This window comes from Rhizomucor pusillus, assembly GCF_041956525.1.
Source record: "Rhizomucor pusillus strain CBS 183.67 unplaced genomic scaffold VTP01scaffold_2, whole genome shotgun sequence".
Taxonomy (NCBI): domain Eukaryota; kingdom Fungi; phylum Mucoromycota; class Mucoromycetes; order Mucorales; family Lichtheimiaceae; genus Rhizomucor; species Rhizomucor pusillus.
In genome coordinates, this window is record NW_027192144.1 from 2,064,137 (window position 1) to 2,083,987 (window position 19,851).

The following is a 19,851-nucleotide window of genomic DNA, read 5'->3' on the forward strand; positions in this document are numbered from 1 at the left end:
GGAGGTTTTTGAAAGGAGCAAGGAAGAGAATAATAAGCATTGGCCACCAGTTTATCCGACGATGATGAATTCAGGGCGCGAACTTGTGTCATTTATTTTGGTACGTCCACAATGGAGCAAAAAAAGCTCAACCTTATCGATATCAAGCTTCACGGCGATAGGCTACTTGTCTTCAATCCAAAAGGTATACTTTTCCCCATCGACTTGCTCTGCTGACACCAATCTGACATACCTCTTCATTCTTTTACGGAAACAGATGTAGAACGCTTAAGATGTAATCACAGGATCGTGGGAGCATTCATCGGTCCACTTGCCCGCGCCCCTTTGCAAAACTCTTTCCTCGGCTTGCCTTTGCTACTGCGACCAGAAGAGGCTGAACTCCTTACATCAAAAGGTAGATGGTTTTTTCATTTTGAGTTTTACGTTTTTTACAGCTGCAAAGTCGATAAACCTACGGATAGGCCTTGCAAGAATAAGCTCATCCGAAGGAAATGCTTCAACCTGGAGCTTTCCCGACACAGCCGCCGAATGGATCAAGTATAAAGTATTTGAGTATTTATGGCACCAAGGACTATTCGTAACTCCAGGCTTGAAGTTTGGTGGCCATTATCTCGCATATCCTGGCGATCCTCTACGATATCACAGCCATTATATTGTAAATGCTCGCGACAAAGAGACCCCGTTAACACCAGTCGACCTCGTAAGCATGGGCAGATTGGCTATAAATGTAAAAAAAGTTTATGTTTTAGCTTCGCCGGACGATAGCGGGAACATAAACGTGTTTTCAATACATTGGGCGGGTTTCTAACGTGCGAAATGGTATGATACAAGTCATGGAGATGATTAAGGATAATACATAGAATGGCGTTAGTGTGCATCAAGTTCATGCGTTTCTTCTGATGGTGCCTGTGTTCGAAGCTGTGTATAGTTATGCAAACGCCTAGAGCTTCTAGTAAACCACGACATGACCGAGTCCACGATGTTGCTTAGTTCTTTAGATGTGTCGTTCAAGCCTTCTGAATTTTCCATGCGTGCGATATATTTCAAAACATCCTTGACTGTAACTAGACCAACAAGTTTTCCTTTTCGTTCGAGCAGAATTACGCGCGGTCTAGTACATTTCATTTCCGTCAGTGCGAAACTCTAAAGTTCTGCACATTTCAGTTATTTACCCTATCCGCTTGAACATATCCATCACTGTTTCAAGATTCAGTTTGGGATGGACAGTAATGGGAGTCTACGAATTTGATGAGCATGTATTGACTGCATGCATTAGTTACCATTAAAGTTTACCTGGTCAATATATGCGCCGAAATCAAGGATATCAGACGACCCATTCAACATCACGCGCTCGCCATCAACGACGCTTGTCAATGGCTCTGTATCATCCTCATCTGGTATAAATCGGCAGACAGTATCATTGTGGACTTTGTCGTTCATATTTGCCTTATCTTTAGAAAACATATTTAGCTAAATTTAACTCTTGGACGTATCCAAATGTCCACTTGCCAATCAGGTATTTCAGTTCTGAGCGGCCGATATATCCAACCAACGTCATATCGCCTTGACCTTGGACAATAGGAAAACCTTTGAACATTGTAGTCTGTAGCATTTCCTCTAAACATATACAATAAGACATCAGAAATGCCTGAATAATATATTACTGCATTGCCTACCTATTTCTCGGAAGGGTACACCCGATGCCGTCAATACAGTCATGTCAGTTTGCATAACATGAGAAACTACTAGAATATTGAGTAATAGAGCCAACTAAAGGATAGAAATCTTCGAGCTACCTGGAACGCCGAATGCATGGTCTTCTTTATCCAAGAAAGGATAACCATTTAGGCGAATGTATCGATCGGCTATTCCACCAATTCCAAAACGGTCTCCTACAGCTTTCGTAATCATCAGAGTGATCTATACCAATATTGCCCATGTTAGTATCTTGAGCATATTCTCTGCATCATCTTCCCTCACCATAGTAGGCAAAATATACGTTATTTGACCGGTAAGTTCGAACATAATCACAACGACCGAAACTGTAGTGTGTGCTCAGCATTACGTTGCCATTATTCTTTCTTTTCAAATTACCTGTGATCCGCATCACTCCACTGTATCGCTTAATAGTAAGTAATAGTCCAGAAAACTAAAATCAACTTTCTTCATCTTGTACGTACCAAAGTGCAGCAGCTGCACCCAAGAATGCATATGTACCAGGCGTGATGCACTAAAATATTAGGTAAGCCCGTAATCCTTTGGCTAAAATCTATATACTCATACAGGTCCATCTGGTTTGCAGCTAGAAAACAGGAAAAACTCTGGATTTGCCCTAGTTTGCCGTATGAGACTGATAATTCCTAGATATCTGAAATTTGCTTACTCTTGCCAGGATTTGACCAACAACCCCACCATTCGACCAAAGGTAGCACCGATGGCCATTGAAGGTACAAATATACCACAAGGAACCTGTCGCAGATAAATCAAAATTCACAAACGCATGACGGACCCACTGCCTCAAGCTTACCCTGCAGCCGTAAGATACGATAGTTCCAAATGTCCGAAGGGCTGTAGCTACAAATAACAGTGCCACCATGCGCGCCGTTTGACTATCTCTGCGCACAGATAGAATTGTCAACACAGGGCTGCTGAACAAGCCAAAATAGCTGCTTACTGGCACAGTCCGTAGTAGTCCTCGCTATCAGATCCTTGGCATTCGTGGAAAAGTATACCCATAATTTCGGTCATGTCGATACGCATGAAAACGTTGGGATAGGCAACTAGAGCAGTTGTGAAAGCCAATATAGCAACCTCAATAACAGGTCGATTCTTTAGGTACTGCTTGCGGAATTGTGCTACGAGAAGGTTGTACTTGATCACCAAAGCACCATACAGACCCTGAATATTAGAGATAAGTACACAGACTGACAGACAATCTACCACCGATTCAACTCACTCCGAATATGCCAATGAAAATAACAAACAAATATTCGAAAGAATGCCATTCGCGGTCGTAGCTAACTTGAAACATTACTAGTTTGCCGGTTCTGAATGGGTTCATGGTCTATTTTTCAGCGTATTAATATATTAGACTATGCCGTTTACATAGTTTCTATCAGCATCACACCTGCAGGACAATTGTTGCTATCATGGCGCAAAAGAAGCTTTTCCACATGGTCCTGTTATTAAAAGACGATGTCATCTCCTCTAGTGCGAACAAGACTCCTCCAACAGGCGATCCAAAAGCAACTGCAACGCCAGCTGCACTGGATGCAGTAAGCATTTCGCACATTTCGGCTAATATTGGATGGTGAGATACATAACTTACAGGCGCAGGTCGGTATTCTTAGACTCACCTTTGCTCGTACGATATTTTTGAAAGCTACGTGATATTACATTACCAACGCAGCATGCCATATGCACTGACGGACCTTCCTTTCCTATTGAGAGATTTGATGCCACTGCCATGGCCTGCAAACGAAAAGATATAGCCATTTCTCTACGAGATTCCATGAGATAACGTTACCAGTCCGACACTCTTCATCAGCAAAGTCCATCCACCAAGAAACCCTTTCATCACGAAGCCAGCTAGAAATAGATTATATCAGTTGTTGTTTACTAAAACGAGGCATGCTTATTAGATGCTTACCTATGATGCATTTAATTTCAGAAATGCCGGAACCAGCGGCGTATGGCGCAAGTACTTTGACGAGATAAGCACACAGCGTGGCAAAGACAGTCTACTTAAAATGATCAACAGAGTGCGTTAAGGTTCAACGCATACAAGATCTTACCGCCCACATTGTGTAAAATAACCATTTGATAAAAAAGCCGTCAGGACCGAAACCAACTGCTTGACTCCAGTATACCCAATACTCGCATCCTCCATCTTCAGAATCATGCTTTATCGTCAACTGTATGCTAATTATTTCTGTATGCTGTAGCTTACCATTTCCTTCGATTTCCCAGCAGCAATACTTTTGGTTTAGCCACCATCCTGTCGAGCAATATCCCATCTTTATATCAGAGAGCCAATCCGTCACGATAGCTATCAAGGCAGAGTTTACGCCAATAGCGGCACCTAACATGCATATCTGATAAGCAAGCCTTGTCACTCCAGCAGTTGTTTCGAGCCCAAGTATACGAACCAATTATAGAGACAATGACCCACGATTGTGTGGTTTCAAACGTTAATTTGCACCAGGCGCGCCAAGAACGATCATGTTCACTTCTGGAGTGCAACGTTGACTGTCTGAAACGCTCTAAAGTGGCATCCTTCACCCAGTCTGCTTGCTACAATGAGCATAATGCACCCGGTAATCGCAGTTTAAGACCAACCTATCGTACTAAAGTCCTCGTATCGACGGATTTGCGCGAGCTCTTCTTCTAAATGTATTGGTGATGCACGTCTGCGGCTCATTATGCTTGGTCTGTGCCTGATTTGCAGTATTTTTAATCAAAAATACCTGTCGCATTTTCCAAAATTAGATTCTGTGCTTATTGCCGCAGGAAAATGGTGGCGCTTCTAGGTATATATTAGATGTCTCTGTATTCCCGCACAGGTTTCTTTTTTCACTGCTATGCAATTTCAAACATGAGTGCACAATTTTTATACGAGGATGGGCAAGGAAATATCGTCGATGAAAAGGGTAGATATGAACCGATGGACTACATCATTGACCAGGAAGAATTTGCTCTTGAAACGATTAGTTCTCATACTCAGTATTTGCGAAAAATGCCTGCAGAGAAATTTCATCGAGCTAACGCGATGCAAGTAGATAAGCCTAGAGATGAGGATTCTCGTATGAGAGATGTGACGGAAAAAACGCACTTTTACTTCCTACACTTTTTCAAGACAAGGCTAGATTCTTCAAAATGAAGATTGAGAAGTGTATGAATGCTTCTGCTGCAGCAAAACTATTGGGTATTCACGTTCGCACAGCGCACAGATGGGTCAAACAGTATGAGGAGCGTCCCGACAGCATCTTTGAAAGCGGTAAAAAGAAAGGTCGTAGACGCATTCTGACTGAGGAACACGTAAAGGCCATTATTGATTTTATTGATGCTAATCCCTCTGCTGTTGTCGCCGAAGTGACTGAGCATTTAAAGCAGCAGTTCGATGGTCTTAAAGTCACCATGGCTCTGTTTATTAGTTCATGAGAAATTAGTGCAACTTTTCCCTTAAACAGGTAGAGTTTCAGTCTGTGGAGAGAAATAGCCCAGGAAAGACTGAAGAACGACATGATTGGGTTCGCAAGTGGGAACAAACGAATATGAACTTCATGACAAACTGTGTGTTTCTTGATGAATCTGCGTTTCATATAAATATGAAACGTACGAGGACTTGGTCTAAAAATGTACTCCTGCTGTTGTTACCCTGCCAACCACGAGAGCAAAGACTACGACTATATTGGGTGCTATCTCTGCTTCAGGCTTAATTAAAGTTAGCTTGAGAATACCCAAGCCTAGTGAGAAGAGAAAGGCTGGACAGGAATCTGGATATTTGAGCACTGGTACTGTAACGGATCACTATATTAGCTTTTTGAAAGACACTTCAGATGAAATGGACAAATATCCGCAAATGAAAGGTCACTACCTGGTCCTGGATAATGCTTATATACACAAGGCTGAAGATATTGCAAAGTATATCATGTCTCGAGTATATCTATGTGCTTATCTACCTTCATATTCTCCTGAGCTGAACCCAATTGAGCAGTTCTGGTCTGTCGCTAAAAGCAAAGCGCCATAGATTTCTGGAAAAAGAGACTTTATCGACCCGGATTAGTGATGCTTGTAACAGCATAGTGTTGAGCGATTTCCACGGTTTCGTTTCTCATTCACATAATTGCTGGGATAAATGCCGTAGTAAAAAAAATATGTAATGCTGTATGGTTTCAGTACTAACCAAGAATATACAAACAGGTAAGTCATTTCATTCTATTTCTTTTACAAAGTAAACGATATTAAGTACAGATCTGTAAGGTAGTTGATTGAGTGCGATATTTTGATTTCTAAGCAGGCGACATGTTATGGATAAAATATTTGCGGCCCGCACTATTTTTTGCATGTCAAAGCTTTACAGCCAATACGATAGTAAACAGTCTATCTTGCATATACGTGTGCTATTAGATTGTGTCAAAAAAGGTGGAAACTATCGGGGTGTAGCTTCTACACTTTAGATAGTATGAAGATAGGTAGTGTTACATTATGAATGCTGTCAAATGCGATAACAAAATGTCGATTATACGGTAATTTTGTATGAAACATAGATGTTTTGATGTGCTAGCCGCGTTGTGGTGCTATTGCGTCTGAACATCTTGTCGTATACAACAATTTGCATCATTCCAGTTATCTAGATGGATTTCTTATTTCTTTTCCAAAAAGAATTAACCTTGGAATAATCAAAACGCTTCATGTATCTGTAGTATTATCGCTGTACGTAACCAGACAGCTGCTACCTTTATAATGAGGATTGATTGTGTATCTACTAAACCCTAGCTGTTGACGAAAACAATTGAGTTTAGAGGAAACGATATACGTTTTATAATTAGAATACCTGATTTTACCAGGATCAATAGGCCATCTGGTAGGCATATGTTAATATCGGAGAGCATGCCTTTGTTGGGATCGTCACACTTAATATCTATCAGTAGTAATGATTAGATGACAGGATTCTAGTGTATCTGACAGGAACTAAGGATAAGTAATTAGAAAGGACAGCAGAAAAGTATCTAACTGATTAAATTATGTATAATTGACTGTATAGGTATTGTCGTATCCGACAGTTACAAGATGAGGACAGATTGCATACACTGGCCTAATCCATCACATCTTCCAATATAAGCACCGCCAGTGGAGCCATAACAATGTGCCAATATACAGACACCGGGAACCTGTCATACAAAAATAGTCAAGAGTGTTTTTAGCATTGTTTTCAATCTCTTTTCCGCCAAAAAACCGGATTACAGTCTCGCTGTACTTGCGTTTCCCATTGTGCTTGATATACCAATATCACAGGTATACGCTTTATTTAGAAATTCTTTCTATGTTATCTATAGAATTAAACCAATTCTCAGTACGGATGCGATACACAGATGGTGCATGAAGTATCCAGGGCTACAGGCTTAAGCAAATCAGAATCAGTTTCCACCCAGCAGTAAACTCACTGGCAGTGGCCTGGTAGTGAATACCAATTGTCTCACGATACTTATCGACTCGTAGCATCTATCATTACTAGATGGTAGGGTACAGATGGCACGGGTATGGGTACGGATGGTAAGCATTTTTCTTTCGAGTTGGCGTGCTGGACAGGGAAGTTTGGCATATGGGTTCTATGCAACTTTGCATACAGGTTAGATTATGTTTGCGCGGTTGTTGCACCTAAGCGTCCCATCTAAGCATCCCGTCTAAGCGTCCCCATCTGAACGTCCCCTCCCTCACATAACACTGAAAACACACTTTTCTAGAAAAGCTGAATCAGAAGTTCAGGTTTTGAAGTATTAAAACGGCGTGGACCTGAGAGCTTGTAAACATTTTCTGACTGTCTGATTTGCTTTTCTCAAAGCATCGACCACAATGACAGCCAATTTTTGCAGGTTAATCTCCAAAACTTCATTGTTGATAATTTTCGCAGACATTTGGTCAACGGAGAACATTTCCACTATGACAATTTTGGATGATCTGCTGAACGTCGGATTTGAGCAGAGTTGCTTCGCGTCCATCTCGAATCACAGCCAAAGCGATGATTTGGAACAATCTGGATGCATGCTTTTCTTGCGATTCAACTGGCACACTGCTGCCTGCGTTGTCCAATGTCCAAATAGTGTAAGGACGGTATGTATGGAGATCTGTTAGTTCTAAACTAGCTCTGCACAGAGTGTAGGTTGATTGCCGATGAACTTTTGAGCGTTCTTGACGCAACTGCGCCAATACATCGTGAGGGCGTAATCGCCAACATTCGGTTCCTTCGTCGAACAGTTTCTTAGCCTCCTTGACATTTTCGGCGTCGAGAAAGATATGTGGATTTATGGCTTGATGTCAGGGGAACTTAGTCCAACGAAGACTTCAACCGTATTAACGCTGTGGTTTCAGAGGGAGAATAGCGATGTGAAGACAGACGATGAGTATCGTGAGACTTCAGTGTACCGTTTATTCCCAACAATAAGTACGCAACTGAGTCTAATAATTGACAAGCTATTGGCTAAGTCTTAGGATGATGAAGTACCGACATGTGGATACTACAAACGCCCAACAGGACACTAGACGTCACTAGCAAATTCGAAACTCGTGTTCCAATTTCGAGTTTTGTTAAATTGTCCTCGTTGTTTACGATAACCCTGAGCGATTTATAGCAGGTTTCGACGAAAGGGGTTAGGAGGACTGGGAATTCAACATGCTTGATGTGTACCGCCCACAGTGTGCATCAGTAGTATTCTGACGGCCGTACACTTCTGCGCAGTTGATCAAAAGTGCCTTGTTTCCTTCAAACAGTATAGCACCACTAAACATCCTGGAAGTCACGTAGCGCATCTAAGGAAAGAGCTGCCAGTCTTCGTTCAAGAACTCTGATATACTGTTGTCCATCTCCTTGTAAGTGTGATCCCGAAATATGTTTTTCAGCGTCCATGCATACAAATGTGATTGAAAACACTGCTGTATTTGACTTGAAGATCTTGCGATGACCCTGAAGCCTGCGGAGGAGTACGTGGTATTTTAAATTCTCCTCGCGGTTGATCCACCAGAATTCTTGAGATCATGTATCCATACAACGCGTACCTGAAGTACCGTTCAAAAACGTAACTAGTTGATCCCATGAACTTCTCGGACCAGTGGTGAAGACGGCTTCAACTCGAATGGACTACCGTAACAAAGGAACGGCGCTAAAGCAGCACCATCAAGCCAGAGAGTTTGTTACGGCGTCGGACAGCCGTCAAGTCATCAAGTTGTTGCGCGACAGGGCGTAAGAATACTTAACACAGTCCTACATATAACCAGGCTCCTTGTCGTCTTTTGATCGACCAAGTCGCGTTAGGACGATGCTACAAAACAAGAGAAATCATAGGATGGTTTAAAAACGCAAAGCATAACAAATTCGGGACACCGTCATTTTCATCAGTACCCCTATCTTTTCGATACCGAGCAGAAATCACTGACGAGGGGTAGAACTATTGGCGGACACGATTCCAACAGGTTATTCAACAAGCAAAAAATTCACTGTGCACCTCGACCGCCAAGGAAGCGATAATGAAATTCTCTCCTGAAATAGGTCATCGATACATGGTACACCCCACTACGAGGTGTAAAATTGGCAAAACCGAAGAATCTATATGCAAAGCAAGGGATGCGCCTCCCAACTTCCAGAAACCCGGTATACTGTGTACGAGACTTGGTTTGCTTTTGAAAGACTAGAATATCAACATTATTAAACAATGTAATCAATTGGATTAAATAGTATATGTCTAGCTATCAGATACAGCTCTGAGGATACAATGCTGTTGGAAATACAATCCATGAGATTGATCCTTGCGGAACCAGATTCTGCGAACTCTTGCAAACAAACTCTTGGATAAAGTAGATTTCCAGCGTAATAGCTTGATTGTGTGAGGCACGTTCAGCGCAAAAGTTGTTCCTGTGTATAAAGATGTTCTACAGATAATAATGCTCATCTTTGTGTAGCAGCGTAAAGGTATTTCAGGATCAGACTAGATCTTCCGACTGCTTTGCTTTCTTAAACAAGTTCATGACAACAGCTGCCACACCGCCAGAGCAGGGCAAAACTGGCGATCTAGAATCGCTGGTCTACCTCGAGAACATGTCAGTGTTATTTGTGATCACAGAATGTTACGATCGTGCTGACGGATCTTTTGCAGGTTTCAAGAATATGGCTACGAAGACGGACTTCGAGACGGTGAACTGTCTGGCGAGTTAGAGGGTCGTATATTTGGCTGCGAGAAATCCTTTGAGCTCGGTCGTGAAATTGGATTCTACGCAGGCGTTGCAGAGACTTGGATGCAGCTTGCACAAAAGTATCCAGACAAAGTATCATCAAAGTACGTGGGGCGGATGGCGATGATGATGATGATGACAAATTCAACTGTGTCTGGGAAATTGAAACTAATCGTCTACTTGCTAGAGCGTTAAAGAACCTCCATGCGTTGCAAACAATGGTTGACGAATTCCCAAAGGAGAACTGTCCAAACACAGACATGTTTGCGTTGCGAGACAAGATGAAAGCCAAAATGAAAGTGATAGGGTCTCTGCTCGGTTTTCATCAGAAATTTCAAGAGGAAAATCCATCATCGAAACTATTGTACTGAGCATATAGCATCATCTTTGCATTCAGAAGCCATTGTAAATAGTAGAACATATATTCGCCAGTTAAACACTATAAAAGTAATATAGATATCGAAGTTTACGGAATAGAGGAATCGACGGATAGAAAGGATGATGATGATGGTGGTGCGGATATTATTGCAGGTTGAAATTGAGATGGATACATGTCACGGTAATGCCGGACTGATCTGATATGAGGACACGACCGTCAAGTGGCAACTTTGGGATTTCTCGAGGAATGAAAGCTAGAGTATATCGATAAGTACACAACTTATAAAAACTGATTCTCTTGCCAGGGTTGATATTACCTTTTGCTTCCAGAACCAAATCGCCTGCTTCTAACGGACAGCTTTTGTGACCCATGACGTCTGATTGCAGTATACTACATAGGTCAAGTTCTTTCTTGACTTTAATCATTGAAAGGAGCTTCAAATCAATATCCACTTTCCCGCCTTCTACTTGCGACACTGCAGGCAAATATTTTCGTAAAGTTAAGTAACGTCACTGGAACAGAATAAATGTATCCAACTTACAAAGATGGCCATTGATTCTTACGTTGATATCTTCTCCTGTACGAGGTGTTGCCAGGGATATGTATACACCGTCCTCGTAAGCTCGAAGCAAGTGAGTCGAAGGATCGTCGCATAGAGACCAAATGTCTCCATGCTTTTCCGGTGCCATGAAAGATTGCTGTACTGGGTGGGCACCAGCCAAAGCAAAGGCCAAGATGGTGGCAAAAGTGAGGTATACTGGAAGTTGCATTAGGGGTTAGGAAACAGAAAGGAAACAAACTCTCGCACTTGTCGTCATGCCAGTCCGCAAATGGGAATTGTGCTTGGCTGCAAAAGGCAAAGATGTTTGGGCTTTACTCGATCCGCCGGAACAAGTTCAAATCACAGATAAAAGGGCATTTCCTAACTATGTACAGCTATGCTACGATGCTGTAAAAGCATGATATGAATGTCGTGTTTCTCTGACCGGGAAACGACACTTGGAAACGGTCACAACGCACATGGTGGACGGTATATGGATGACCGGCTTTAACTGCTTTGCTGGCAGCTGGCCGTGGTGAATGTGTTGGGACTGAGTGTTAGCCAGACTTTTTCGACGAATTACTGTCATTCTTGGGTTTCTCTTCCTTTTGCTGACGCCCCAAAATCGTGATGACTGGCTGTTTTTCCTGCTGGCTACTCTGCTTGTTCTTGCTGCTGCTGTTACTGCCGCCATCCTTTGATTCTTTTTTGCCTTTGCTCTTTCCTTCTTTACTCGATCGCTGCGACGACTTTGCTGGCTTTTCGGAGCGACTTGGTTTGCTTGCTTTATCTTGATCCTTTCCATTCTTCTTTTCAGGTTTGCTCGTCTCACCGCTTCCCGCAGACTTCTTCTCTTCTTTACGTTTTTTGCTGGATCGATCACGCCGCGATGACTTTTTGGTCTCGCCGCTGGCTTTGGTTGTGCCCTTGCCTTCGCCGCTACTGGCTTTGGCAAGTATAGCCTTCTTCTCTGCCTTTTTGGCCTGCGCCTTTGCTTTCGCTGCTGCTTGAGCAGCCTTTTGCGCACGCAGATAATCAAGCAAAGGAGTAGTCTTTGGTTTGCTTGCTTGCTCGGCAGCGAGAGTTTGTGCTAAGTGGATATTGAACTCAGTTTAGCTGTAACTTTAAATATGACTTTTGTCCAAATAGCATACCTGTCACTAGAGCAAGTCGATTCTCCAGACGTTCGATCGTATTGGACCCTTCGTTAGGCTCCTTGGGCTCCGATTTATTCTTCTCCTCATCCTCCAGAGATTGAAGAAACTTTAGATAGTCAGGATCTTATATACAATTGAATCCGTCAGTAACTCATTCATCACATTGGACGATTGAATTGAAAATATATACCATTATCGATAGTTCCTTGTCTTGCATCTGCGTTTTTATGTTCCTTTGGAAGTTTTTGAAACGGTGCAAACTCAACTACTGCCCGGCTTTCGTTGCCTGTAATACGTTGGTAAACGATTTGAAGAAACGATGCGCAATATAATTATCTTTCTACCTTTGCTGTCCAAAAATATGTGTCCATCAAAGCCTTGGTGAAATGCAATAACTGCTTCCATCGACTTCATATGGAAGTAGGCACGCGAAAAGACACTTTCTTTTCCTTTGCTTCAAATTATTAACGTCAGTCATAACAGGATATACCAGTCGCATAAGTCTCCCAGATAGATACCTCTGACTTAGTTTGCCAGGAACATAAAATTTGTAATCCACCACCTCGTCGCTAGTCCATCGCTTGACTGCATTCATAAACACATCTTCCGGCAAATTTGGAGGCAATCGGCGCACGACGACTTTAGTCTTTGGGGCATTTTTGCGTGATGCTTTCTTGGCTTTTTTCTTAGCCTTCTCTTTTTGCTTCTTCTTTGCTTTTGCCGCCGCAGCCTTTTGCTGCTTCTCAAGCGATGAGCTAGATGCTTCCTGGGTTGGTGGTGGTGGTTGTGGCGGCGGTGCTGTTGCTGACGAAGTAGTTTCTGTCGACATTGGAGCTGACATTGACTGGTGGTGACAAAGACGGCGACCGCGGGCTGCTTGTAGCTTTTGCAGCTCAACTCAGAAAGCCGCCTCCTCCTTCCTTTACTAGCTCTCAGCGCGTTAATTCCAGCACAATGTCCTCGGCGCAACAGCAAACTATCAACATTGCAGACCTTGATCTGCCTTCATTGCAGCAAGTGAAAACACAGTTGGAAGAGGTGCATATTCATCGTCAACAGGTTTCGAGACGATCTGCTCACTTATTAAAATAACCTAGGAACTGTCTCATCTCACTCAGTCATATGGAAAGCTTAAGGGAGCACAAGCTCGCTTTGCTGACTGTGGTGACAGCGTCGAGTCTTTGAAAGGAGAAAAAGCAGATGGTACGAGCGACTAAAGCTATCGCAGAGAAAGCATGCTAACTGCAGTTATTTTCAGACAAGACAATTTTGGTGCCACTTACTTCATCCATATCCTTTTATCTCATGATTGCTATCGCAAGGACAGCGTGATAATTCTAATTACTTGCTAACATTTTAATCATTCATCCTTAACGGTTAATGTTTACCTCTATGTACCAGGAAAATTGAGCGACGTTGAAAAGGTTATCGTCGATATTGGTACTGGCTACTATGTGGAAAAGGTATATAGAGCATTGCCTAGATCAATCCCCGGAATTTTCCCGGTAATTTTTATCATTTGTTTCTGTAGACATTGGATAGTGCTACCAAGTTCTACGCGGAAAAGGAAAACTATGTCAAGAAGAATCTGGAACAGCTGCAGGAAACTATCAACAGTAAACAAAGCAGTCTGCGAGGTGAGTTAGACTAGAAGGCTGCACGCGAGGGCAACGAGTTTAACCTTAAATGCATTCAAGCTATTGTAAATGTAATGCAAGAAAAGATCCAGCAGCAACAGCAACAAGAAAAGTAAAAAGCAAACAAGGTCCACGACATTCTACAACGCATTTCACCAACACATTAAAATGCTCCAATAATACCATCCTTTTTGTCTGATCCGGCCGGCAGACCAACGATATCCTGGTATGAAGTTAGATGCAAGAGACCAAAGGAAGAGAATGTCCAGTTTTTTCTTTTTCTATTGAGAAACAATCGCGCGATATTAAAGCGTGATTCGGTGTATAGATGGTCTAGTAGTGAGAGAGATGTATCCAAGTGACAAGACCAGCATGTGCAGGGAAGATAAGATTGAACCGAGTAAATTAGTTGGAGACATAGCCGGTGCCCTTGTAGCCCTCGGAGGAGATACCGGTGATGGGGTTGGACTTTTGGCTCTTGAGGTACTCGTTGGTGGCTTCTTGCCATTCGCGGCTGAGGGTCTTGGGAGTTTCCTGACCTGTATATACTCAACTTAGTAAGAATATCCTTCCCAAATCCAATGTTTTATCATGATGTTACCGTTGAGGCGAATGACGTAGAACAAAGCAGCAGAGGCGGCCAAAACACCAGCGACACCGCCGACAACCTTGTAGGCATGGCCGGGCTTGGTCAAAGGCTCGCGGGGACCATGGGGACCGAATGCAATGTAGTCTTAAACAGGGATCGCATGAGCAAATGCGCGATAATCTCGGTGCTAAAGTCATTTGTATACTTACAAGCAGCCTTCTTGTCCTCGAGGGAGAGAGCCTTCCAGTCACCCTTCTGGGCTTCCTCGAGCTGCTTGGCGATGGTGTTTTGTTCGGCGGTGGAAAGAGTTTTCCAGCGCGATTCCAAGTTCTGGACGGTAACGTTGGTCGAAGCGTTGCGACGGCCCAAGGCACGGCCAAGTTGAACACGAGCGGTAGCAGCACGGAACATGAGTGTGGGTGTCGAAAAAGTGAGAGGGGGGTGGTCAGGCAAAACACCGAGCTGGGCCTGAAGCCTTTTTCACTGTGACTTCCAATTGGCAGGGGTCGTGTGTGCGCTCTGTCCCTGCATGCCCATTGTCCTCCTGCACTGCAGTCTTTGACCTGTTGAAATTAACCTTCTCATCAACACTGATACCAATAACGTACATCATTACATTGGGCTAAGAATTGATAACCACACTGATAATCAATTTTCTTTAGACATTGAAATTGAATAAACTATATCTCCAAGAGACGAGTCGCATATGCATACAGTATTTAGATTGGTATTCACGTATTTGCATCGAAACAATATTGCTGATTTCCTTGACGTATTAGGCATGAATACGAATGATTTATTTACGAATTTTAATCTTCTTCCCGAGCTCGTTTTCTGCTCGTTGAAGATATTGTGGTATCTGAAAATAAGTTCTGCATTTGTAGCTGGAGTTTCATTTCTTCAAATGCCCAGCGCTCTGCCTGTAGCTTGCTACGCTCGTCACCCAGTTTGATAGCTGCTTCAGTCGCTTTCCGTCGCTCAGCAATCGCAGTCTGTCGCAGTTTCTTGTTGCTAGTTTCTGATTCTTGATCGTCAAATACGACTGAGCTCTCTGAGCTAGAATTATAAACTGTTAGGTACCAGTTCCACCCTGCATCCGTCGTCAACTCATATTATTGACACGTACTCTGACAGTGAAGCGTTCGCATTGGGATCTGTGTAGTCAAAAAAGCCTCCATCTGCGTAACGCATATATATTTTCGCCTTTTCTTCGAATTCAGTCCGACATATCCCTGGGGAAAGAAATGATGAGTCTAAGCTTACGGTGAATTCAATGTATGGTTTCACATACTTAAAGTCTCGATAAGCTCGTCGTTGCTCTGTTCTAACCGATGTATTGCATCCTCCTTTTCTTTCATGTCTTCTTCACTGTATACTTTTCGCTTTGCGATCTGTCTGTCCCACTCTTCTTGCAAACGAGCGAGTAGCTTGTGTGTTTCTTCAATAGCTTTGGTGCACCCGACATCAATCGGTAACCGAAACCAGTCGACGATTTCCTGATTTGCGGAAGGCTATAGAACGAATAAGAACACTGTTTTCCTTGCATATATCAAGATCATCTTCTACTTACTGGAGTCTTTGGAAATGTATTTGCATATTTTTTATACTGACGCTGGAGCAAATCGGTCACTGCTGCGTATATATCTGCAAAAAGCCGCCGTAAACTGTCGTTTTCGATCCGTGCTTCTTTCTCACGATCGCTACTTTTAGCCAACAAGTCCGTGTACATTATATTATTTTCCTGTTGTAAAGTTTTGAGTAACCAGAAAGGCGGATCCAGTGATCGCTACTTACGCCTGTTCCTTCGTTTCCATTTTCAAGAGCATCCACCGGTATTGGTTCATTTACAGTGTAAGATGCTACATTCGTACGAGTCCTTTCATCCATTAATTTATATAATCTTTCTTTCGTCTTGGCATGGTCTTGTTCGTGCCTGCGAACTTCGTGCTAGGCATGAAGTGGTAAGCTATTTTCTACGTGACAGTTCTTGCAACGACGTAAGCTACTTACTGCGTATTGGGATTTCATGTACTGCATATTATTTTTTGCTTTCGACAATTCATCTTTTGCGGTGCGCAATTTATTCGATTCTTCTTTCAGGGATTTGTTGGCGGATCTATATTGATAAATACTTGTAAACATGGTGAACGTCGCAAATATTTTGATTGTACATACTCTAATCGACTTGATAACCGCACGTTTTCGTTTTTGCTCTCGTTTAGTTCTTTTCGACAGCTGTCCTGTACACATCAAAGGAGCACAGCGCTTTAGATAATTGCACAATCCAGTGCATTCAGAGCCGTATACTTGCCAGCGCTGTTTGGAGCCGTTGTCTCTCTTGTCTTAATTCATTCAGCCGTTCCGCTAAGAGCGCGCGTTCTTCTGCATCATTCTATATGCGTAAATTCACATGTTGACCAGCTGCTCGTTGAAGTCGCCTTTGAGTGCATATTATTGTACCTTTTTGTCTTCCAATACTTGTTTGAGACAGTTGACAATTTTGCAAATATCCTCCTCATTTTTGCTGTCGAATATCAATGGAACTGGATAGCCTTCGGCTGTAAGAAGCAGGTTGACATAATTCGCTGCAGACGCAAGATTCGATGGTGTGGCAAAACTGCAACAAACGAATCATTCAATATCGATAGTCTGTAGCACTAATTGTTGATACGCGGGCTATTTACCTATCAACCTTTTTGACGGTCTGTGTTGGATTCTGGAGATTCACTGCTGCCGCTTCAGGTACATGCTGAGAGTCATTTGTGTTTTCGTTTGCAAAGCTGTCTGCATTCAAGGGTGGCTCCAAAGGACTGATGATTCCAATCATTAGCTTTGGATACTACCGTGTGAATGAGATATATCATACCCCAACTCGAGCGATAGATCGTGATGAAGATCCATAGTTGCAGAGTTAGGACGCGCTGTCTCTGCGTTTGAATGAAAATCTACATTCCCAAATTTGGCAACGGCCTTCGTTCATGAATGTGACAATGACACCAGGCAGTTTTCACAAGAAATACAACGAAAAATTGGACATACCTGAGACTATTAGAAATGAGGAATATTTCACGCTGACTGCTACGCGTCAGTTCTTTTGTATCTGCTAGAGGTAGGAATGTGAGAAACCTGTGTTTCTTGTTTGATTTTTATGCCAATGCATATCCCCTATTTATATAGGGGATGAAGGTAGAAAGAACTGCGCTGATATACTGATGAAGCTGTGTGTTTTGTTGCGGTTTTGATATAACAAAACTCCATTTGACCTTTCTTCCAAGACATTTGAAAAATGATTGGCTGTATCGCAGGTCTCCCTTTTTGCAAGTCCGCGGGAGGAGCGCAAGGGGACAAAAACTCGACAATTTCCTTATTTGGCTGGGCATTGAAAATAATATTTCAGTCAACTAGGACAGGCTTTATGCATGCAGAGCTAAAACTGCTTGTTGAACTGAATAACAATATCGTTTACATTAAAATATCTAAAACTGCAGGTTGTCGTATATTTCCTTTAGTATAGCTGAACCAAAATTTTCCATAGTAGCTCCCGCAGCGAGTAAGGGTATGTTGGGATATCCACACCAATTAGCCATAACTTAGAATCCGAGTTTGTGAATAGTGTCCACATCCTTCTCCTTTTCGATATCGTCAATATTATCCCACCACTTGAAAAGGAAGGTGTTGCAAATCAACTTGAACCAGGGAGTCATAGGGATGTCTACAAAGTCCATTAGTATCTCGATGCACGCTACAGACGTCGGCAGAGTAGATCCTACCTGGCTGAGCAAACATGGCCCGCAGCTCATCAGGTGTAACGTACTTGACATCTCTGACTTCATTTGGGTTGACAGCCAAATCGACATCAGCCTTGATGAAGAAGATATAATCAACTTGACAAACATTAACTTTAGTTTGAGTAAGACGTAGATAGTAGCCATGTACATACTTTCATGTTCACCCCACATTCCGTCACTTGGTGCTACATAGTGGATACGGGTAAGGAACTTGAAGTTCTCGAGAGGAACTTGCTCAGGCTTGATGCCTAGCTCGTGCTCTAATTTGCGTTGAGCAGCAGTGCGGGCACCTAGTAAAAAAATAATTGTTGTTAGACTGCATGTTCTTTCGAGTAACTGATGTCAGAAGTCTTACCCAATTGCTCTTCCTCTACCAATTCAGAGGGAGTGTTGAGCGGGTGGGAGCAACATGTATTCGTCCACATATCCGGGAAAGTGATCTTTTCACTTGCACGCTGCTGAAGGAGAAGACGGTTTTGCGAGTCGAAAAGGAAGACACTGAATGCACGATGCAACAAGCCCTTGTTGATGTTTTCCATCAAATGACCTTAAAGATGGTTAGCCCGATGATAACAAGGATACTCCTACCCAATACTCACAAACTTTTTTCGTGTCAGCACCGATTCTCTTGTCATTCTCGTCGACTACGATGCACATTTCCGCCATGAGACGGACTTGCTCTTCATCATATTCTTTCAAATCTGGTGCCATTGTAGAGGAGGGAGTGTGCAAAGAGAAAAGATCCAAGTTCTCGATGACGCTCCGACTCGTTCCCAAAGTTTTTTGAGCTCCCCCACGCAGCTCGATTCAGGCACGCTGTTCCCAGCAACATGAACGTCAGTCCCCGCAAAGCCTTGATATTATACACCCATACTCTTTTACCGCAAGACTTGGACCTTCCAAATGTTCGCGAAACAGTATCTCGCGGTTGCTGTGGTCAGCTAAAGCTAGAAAAGGAGTCTGTTCCGGTTTTCGACAGCGTGATCGCGTCAAGATCTCGCGATCTTAGGCAGCTCCTCGGCATGTCAGCAACGTCTGCTAAGGTAAAGATCCTTCTGAGATCTATTTTGCATAAGTATTATGCGCTTACGATTTCTATTTACTTTGTAGGCAAATACATTGAGCTCGAGGTAGCAAGCATTGTTGAAGATCTCGATACGCAAACTTACTCACACACTGTAAAGATTTGGTGGAATGAAAGTAGGCGTCATATCTACGGATGCAGCAATCATAGACAGCTGCAAGCAATATGATCCAACATACACATTATCGCTGGGAGATAAACCTGATACGGAACATTTAAATTCATTGCTCCTCGATATCTTGAACGACAAGACATCTGAAGCTCTCGATTGCCTCCTAGTCGATCTTTCGCATTCCAATGCAAATGATTCTTGGCAACAAATAGATTCAGTTTTGAAAGTTTGTCTGGAGAGTACTCCAGACGTATTAAAATGCATTGTAACGCATGCCACTACAGAGAACACAAGGGATGCTGCGCAAAATAGTCGATGGAAACTGATAAGACCACCGCAGAGTTACCAGTTCAAGGAAGGCGAACCTGTCGAAACTATAGAAGAGTAAGCTTCAAAAATTTATTGACGGAAACGTATACAATGCTTACGCCAAAATTCCAGTGAAGTGCTGTTATGTGCTTATTATCATGAAGGCTCTACAAGACGGGACAGCACGACATCGATTACACTTGAACAAGTCTCTCAAGCAGGATGTAATGGCACCATATTATCATGGCACTTTCTCGGCGAAATTGGTCAAAAGCTTGGGTACATCCCAAAATATGGCGCGTAGTGGAAT

At 42.8% G+C, this 19,851-nt stretch overlaps 12 protein-coding genes across 12 annotated transcripts; 5 read left to right on the forward strand and 7 right to left on the reverse strand.

The window, feature by feature from the left end:
- Nucleotides 1-111: 111 nt before the first annotated feature.
- On the forward strand, nucleotides 112-808 carry VTP01DRAFT_4950 (uncharacterized protein; the record flags this gene model as incomplete). Its single annotated transcript, XM_069383688.1, has 3 exons — nucleotides 112-184; nucleotides 257-394; nucleotides 462-808. The coding sequence occupies 3 exons, from the start codon at nucleotides 112-114 to the stop codon at nucleotides 806-808; spliced, it is 558 nt and encodes a 185-aa protein (XP_069244364.1).
- Nucleotides 809-867: 59 nt separating this feature from the next.
- Nucleotides 868-4,420, reverse strand: VTP01DRAFT_4951 (uncharacterized protein; the record flags this gene model as incomplete). The annotated part of the gene is made up of 22 exons (XM_069383689.1): nucleotides 868-1,111; nucleotides 1,173-1,237; nucleotides 1,294-1,451; nucleotides 1,510-1,617; nucleotides 1,677-1,742; nucleotides 1,797-1,920; nucleotides 1,981-2,042; nucleotides 2,095-2,114; nucleotides 2,181-2,230; nucleotides 2,284-2,332; nucleotides 2,384-2,469; nucleotides 2,528-2,615; nucleotides 2,675-2,898; nucleotides 2,957-3,064; nucleotides 3,128-3,297; nucleotides 3,357-3,471; nucleotides 3,527-3,588; nucleotides 3,650-3,740; nucleotides 3,795-3,889; nucleotides 3,950-4,081; nucleotides 4,149-4,286; nucleotides 4,339-4,420. 22 exons carry the CDS (start codon nucleotides 4,418-4,420, stop codon nucleotides 868-870), a joined length of 2,337 nt encoding a protein of 778 aa, XP_069244365.1.
- A 455-nt stretch (nucleotides 4,421-4,875) lies between these two features.
- VTP01DRAFT_4952 (uncharacterized protein) lies at nucleotides 4,876-5,749 on the forward strand (the record flags this gene model as incomplete). The annotated part of the gene is made up of 2 exons (XM_069383690.1): nucleotides 4,876-5,152; nucleotides 5,433-5,749. 2 exons carry the CDS (start codon nucleotides 4,876-4,878, stop codon nucleotides 5,747-5,749), a joined length of 594 nt encoding a protein of 197 aa, XP_069244366.1.
- A 1,892-nt stretch (nucleotides 5,750-7,641) lies between these two features.
- On the reverse strand, nucleotides 7,642-8,529 carry VTP01DRAFT_4953 (uncharacterized protein; the record flags this gene model as incomplete). Its single annotated transcript, XM_069383691.1, has 4 exons — nucleotides 7,642-8,030; nucleotides 8,119-8,178; nucleotides 8,242-8,336; nucleotides 8,408-8,529. 4 exons carry the CDS (start codon nucleotides 8,527-8,529, stop codon nucleotides 7,642-7,644), a joined length of 666 nt encoding a protein of 221 aa, XP_069244367.1.
- A 323-nt stretch (nucleotides 8,530-8,852) lies between these two features.
- On the forward strand, nucleotides 8,853-10,316 carry VTP01DRAFT_4954 (uncharacterized protein; the record flags this gene model as incomplete). Its single annotated transcript, XM_069383692.1, has 4 exons — nucleotides 8,853-8,959; nucleotides 9,676-9,813; nucleotides 9,870-10,049; nucleotides 10,133-10,316. 4 exons carry the CDS (start codon nucleotides 8,853-8,855, stop codon nucleotides 10,314-10,316), a joined length of 609 nt encoding a protein of 202 aa, XP_069244368.1.
- Nucleotides 10,317-10,467: 151 nt separating this feature from the next.
- VTP01DRAFT_4955 (uncharacterized protein) lies at nucleotides 10,468-11,094 on the reverse strand (the record flags this gene model as incomplete). Its single annotated transcript, XM_069383693.1, has 3 exons — nucleotides 10,468-10,577; nucleotides 10,641-10,799; nucleotides 10,866-11,094. 3 exons carry the CDS (start codon nucleotides 11,092-11,094, stop codon nucleotides 10,468-10,470), a joined length of 498 nt encoding a protein of 165 aa, XP_069244369.1.
- Nucleotides 11,095-11,422: 328 nt separating this feature from the next.
- Nucleotides 11,423-12,863, reverse strand: VTP01DRAFT_4956 (uncharacterized protein; the record flags this gene model as incomplete). Its single annotated transcript, XM_069383694.1, has 5 exons — nucleotides 11,423-11,955; nucleotides 12,020-12,145; nucleotides 12,213-12,308; nucleotides 12,367-12,476; nucleotides 12,541-12,863. 5 exons carry the CDS (start codon nucleotides 12,861-12,863, stop codon nucleotides 11,423-11,425), a joined length of 1,188 nt encoding a protein of 395 aa, XP_069244370.1.
- A 113-nt stretch (nucleotides 12,864-12,976) lies between these two features.
- On the forward strand, nucleotides 12,977-13,775 carry VTP01DRAFT_4957 (uncharacterized protein; the record flags this gene model as incomplete). Its single annotated transcript, XM_069383695.1, has 6 exons — nucleotides 12,977-13,060; nucleotides 13,120-13,225; nucleotides 13,281-13,312; nucleotides 13,411-13,485; nucleotides 13,554-13,659; nucleotides 13,720-13,775. 6 exons carry the CDS (start codon nucleotides 12,977-12,979, stop codon nucleotides 13,773-13,775), a joined length of 459 nt encoding a protein of 152 aa, XP_069244371.1.
- A 289-nt stretch (nucleotides 13,776-14,064) lies between these two features.
- VTP01DRAFT_4958 (uncharacterized protein) lies at nucleotides 14,065-14,659 on the reverse strand (the record flags this gene model as incomplete). Its single annotated transcript, XM_069383696.1, has 3 exons — nucleotides 14,065-14,198; nucleotides 14,261-14,392; nucleotides 14,458-14,659. 3 exons carry the CDS (start codon nucleotides 14,657-14,659, stop codon nucleotides 14,065-14,067), a joined length of 468 nt encoding a protein of 155 aa, XP_069244372.1.
- A 398-nt stretch (nucleotides 14,660-15,057) lies between these two features.
- VTP01DRAFT_4959 (uncharacterized protein) lies at nucleotides 15,058-17,149 on the reverse strand (the record flags this gene model as incomplete). Its single annotated transcript, XM_069383697.1, has 11 exons — nucleotides 15,058-15,304; nucleotides 15,375-15,480; nucleotides 15,540-15,759; nucleotides 15,819-15,989; nucleotides 16,043-16,195; nucleotides 16,259-16,364; nucleotides 16,424-16,488; nucleotides 16,560-16,640; nucleotides 16,709-16,865; nucleotides 16,933-17,058; nucleotides 17,115-17,149. The coding sequence occupies 11 exons, from the start codon at nucleotides 17,147-17,149 to the stop codon at nucleotides 15,058-15,060; spliced, it is 1,467 nt and encodes a 488-aa protein (XP_069244373.1).
- A 689-nt stretch (nucleotides 17,150-17,838) lies between these two features.
- VTP01DRAFT_4960 (uncharacterized protein) lies at nucleotides 17,839-18,747 on the reverse strand (the record flags this gene model as incomplete). Its single annotated transcript, XM_069383699.1, has 5 exons — nucleotides 17,839-17,960; nucleotides 18,019-18,132; nucleotides 18,189-18,326; nucleotides 18,392-18,583; nucleotides 18,636-18,747. 5 exons carry the CDS (start codon nucleotides 18,745-18,747, stop codon nucleotides 17,839-17,841), a joined length of 678 nt encoding a protein of 225 aa, XP_069244374.1.
- Nucleotides 18,748-18,866: 119 nt separating this feature from the next.
- Nucleotides 18,867-19,845, forward strand: VTP01DRAFT_4961 (uncharacterized protein; the record flags this gene model as incomplete). Its single annotated transcript, XM_069383700.1, has 4 exons — nucleotides 18,867-19,079; nucleotides 19,147-19,166; nucleotides 19,221-19,616; nucleotides 19,674-19,845. The coding sequence occupies 4 exons, from the start codon at nucleotides 18,867-18,869 to the stop codon at nucleotides 19,843-19,845; spliced, it is 801 nt and encodes a 266-aa protein (XP_069244375.1).
- Nucleotides 19,846-19,851: the final 6 nt, after the last annotated feature.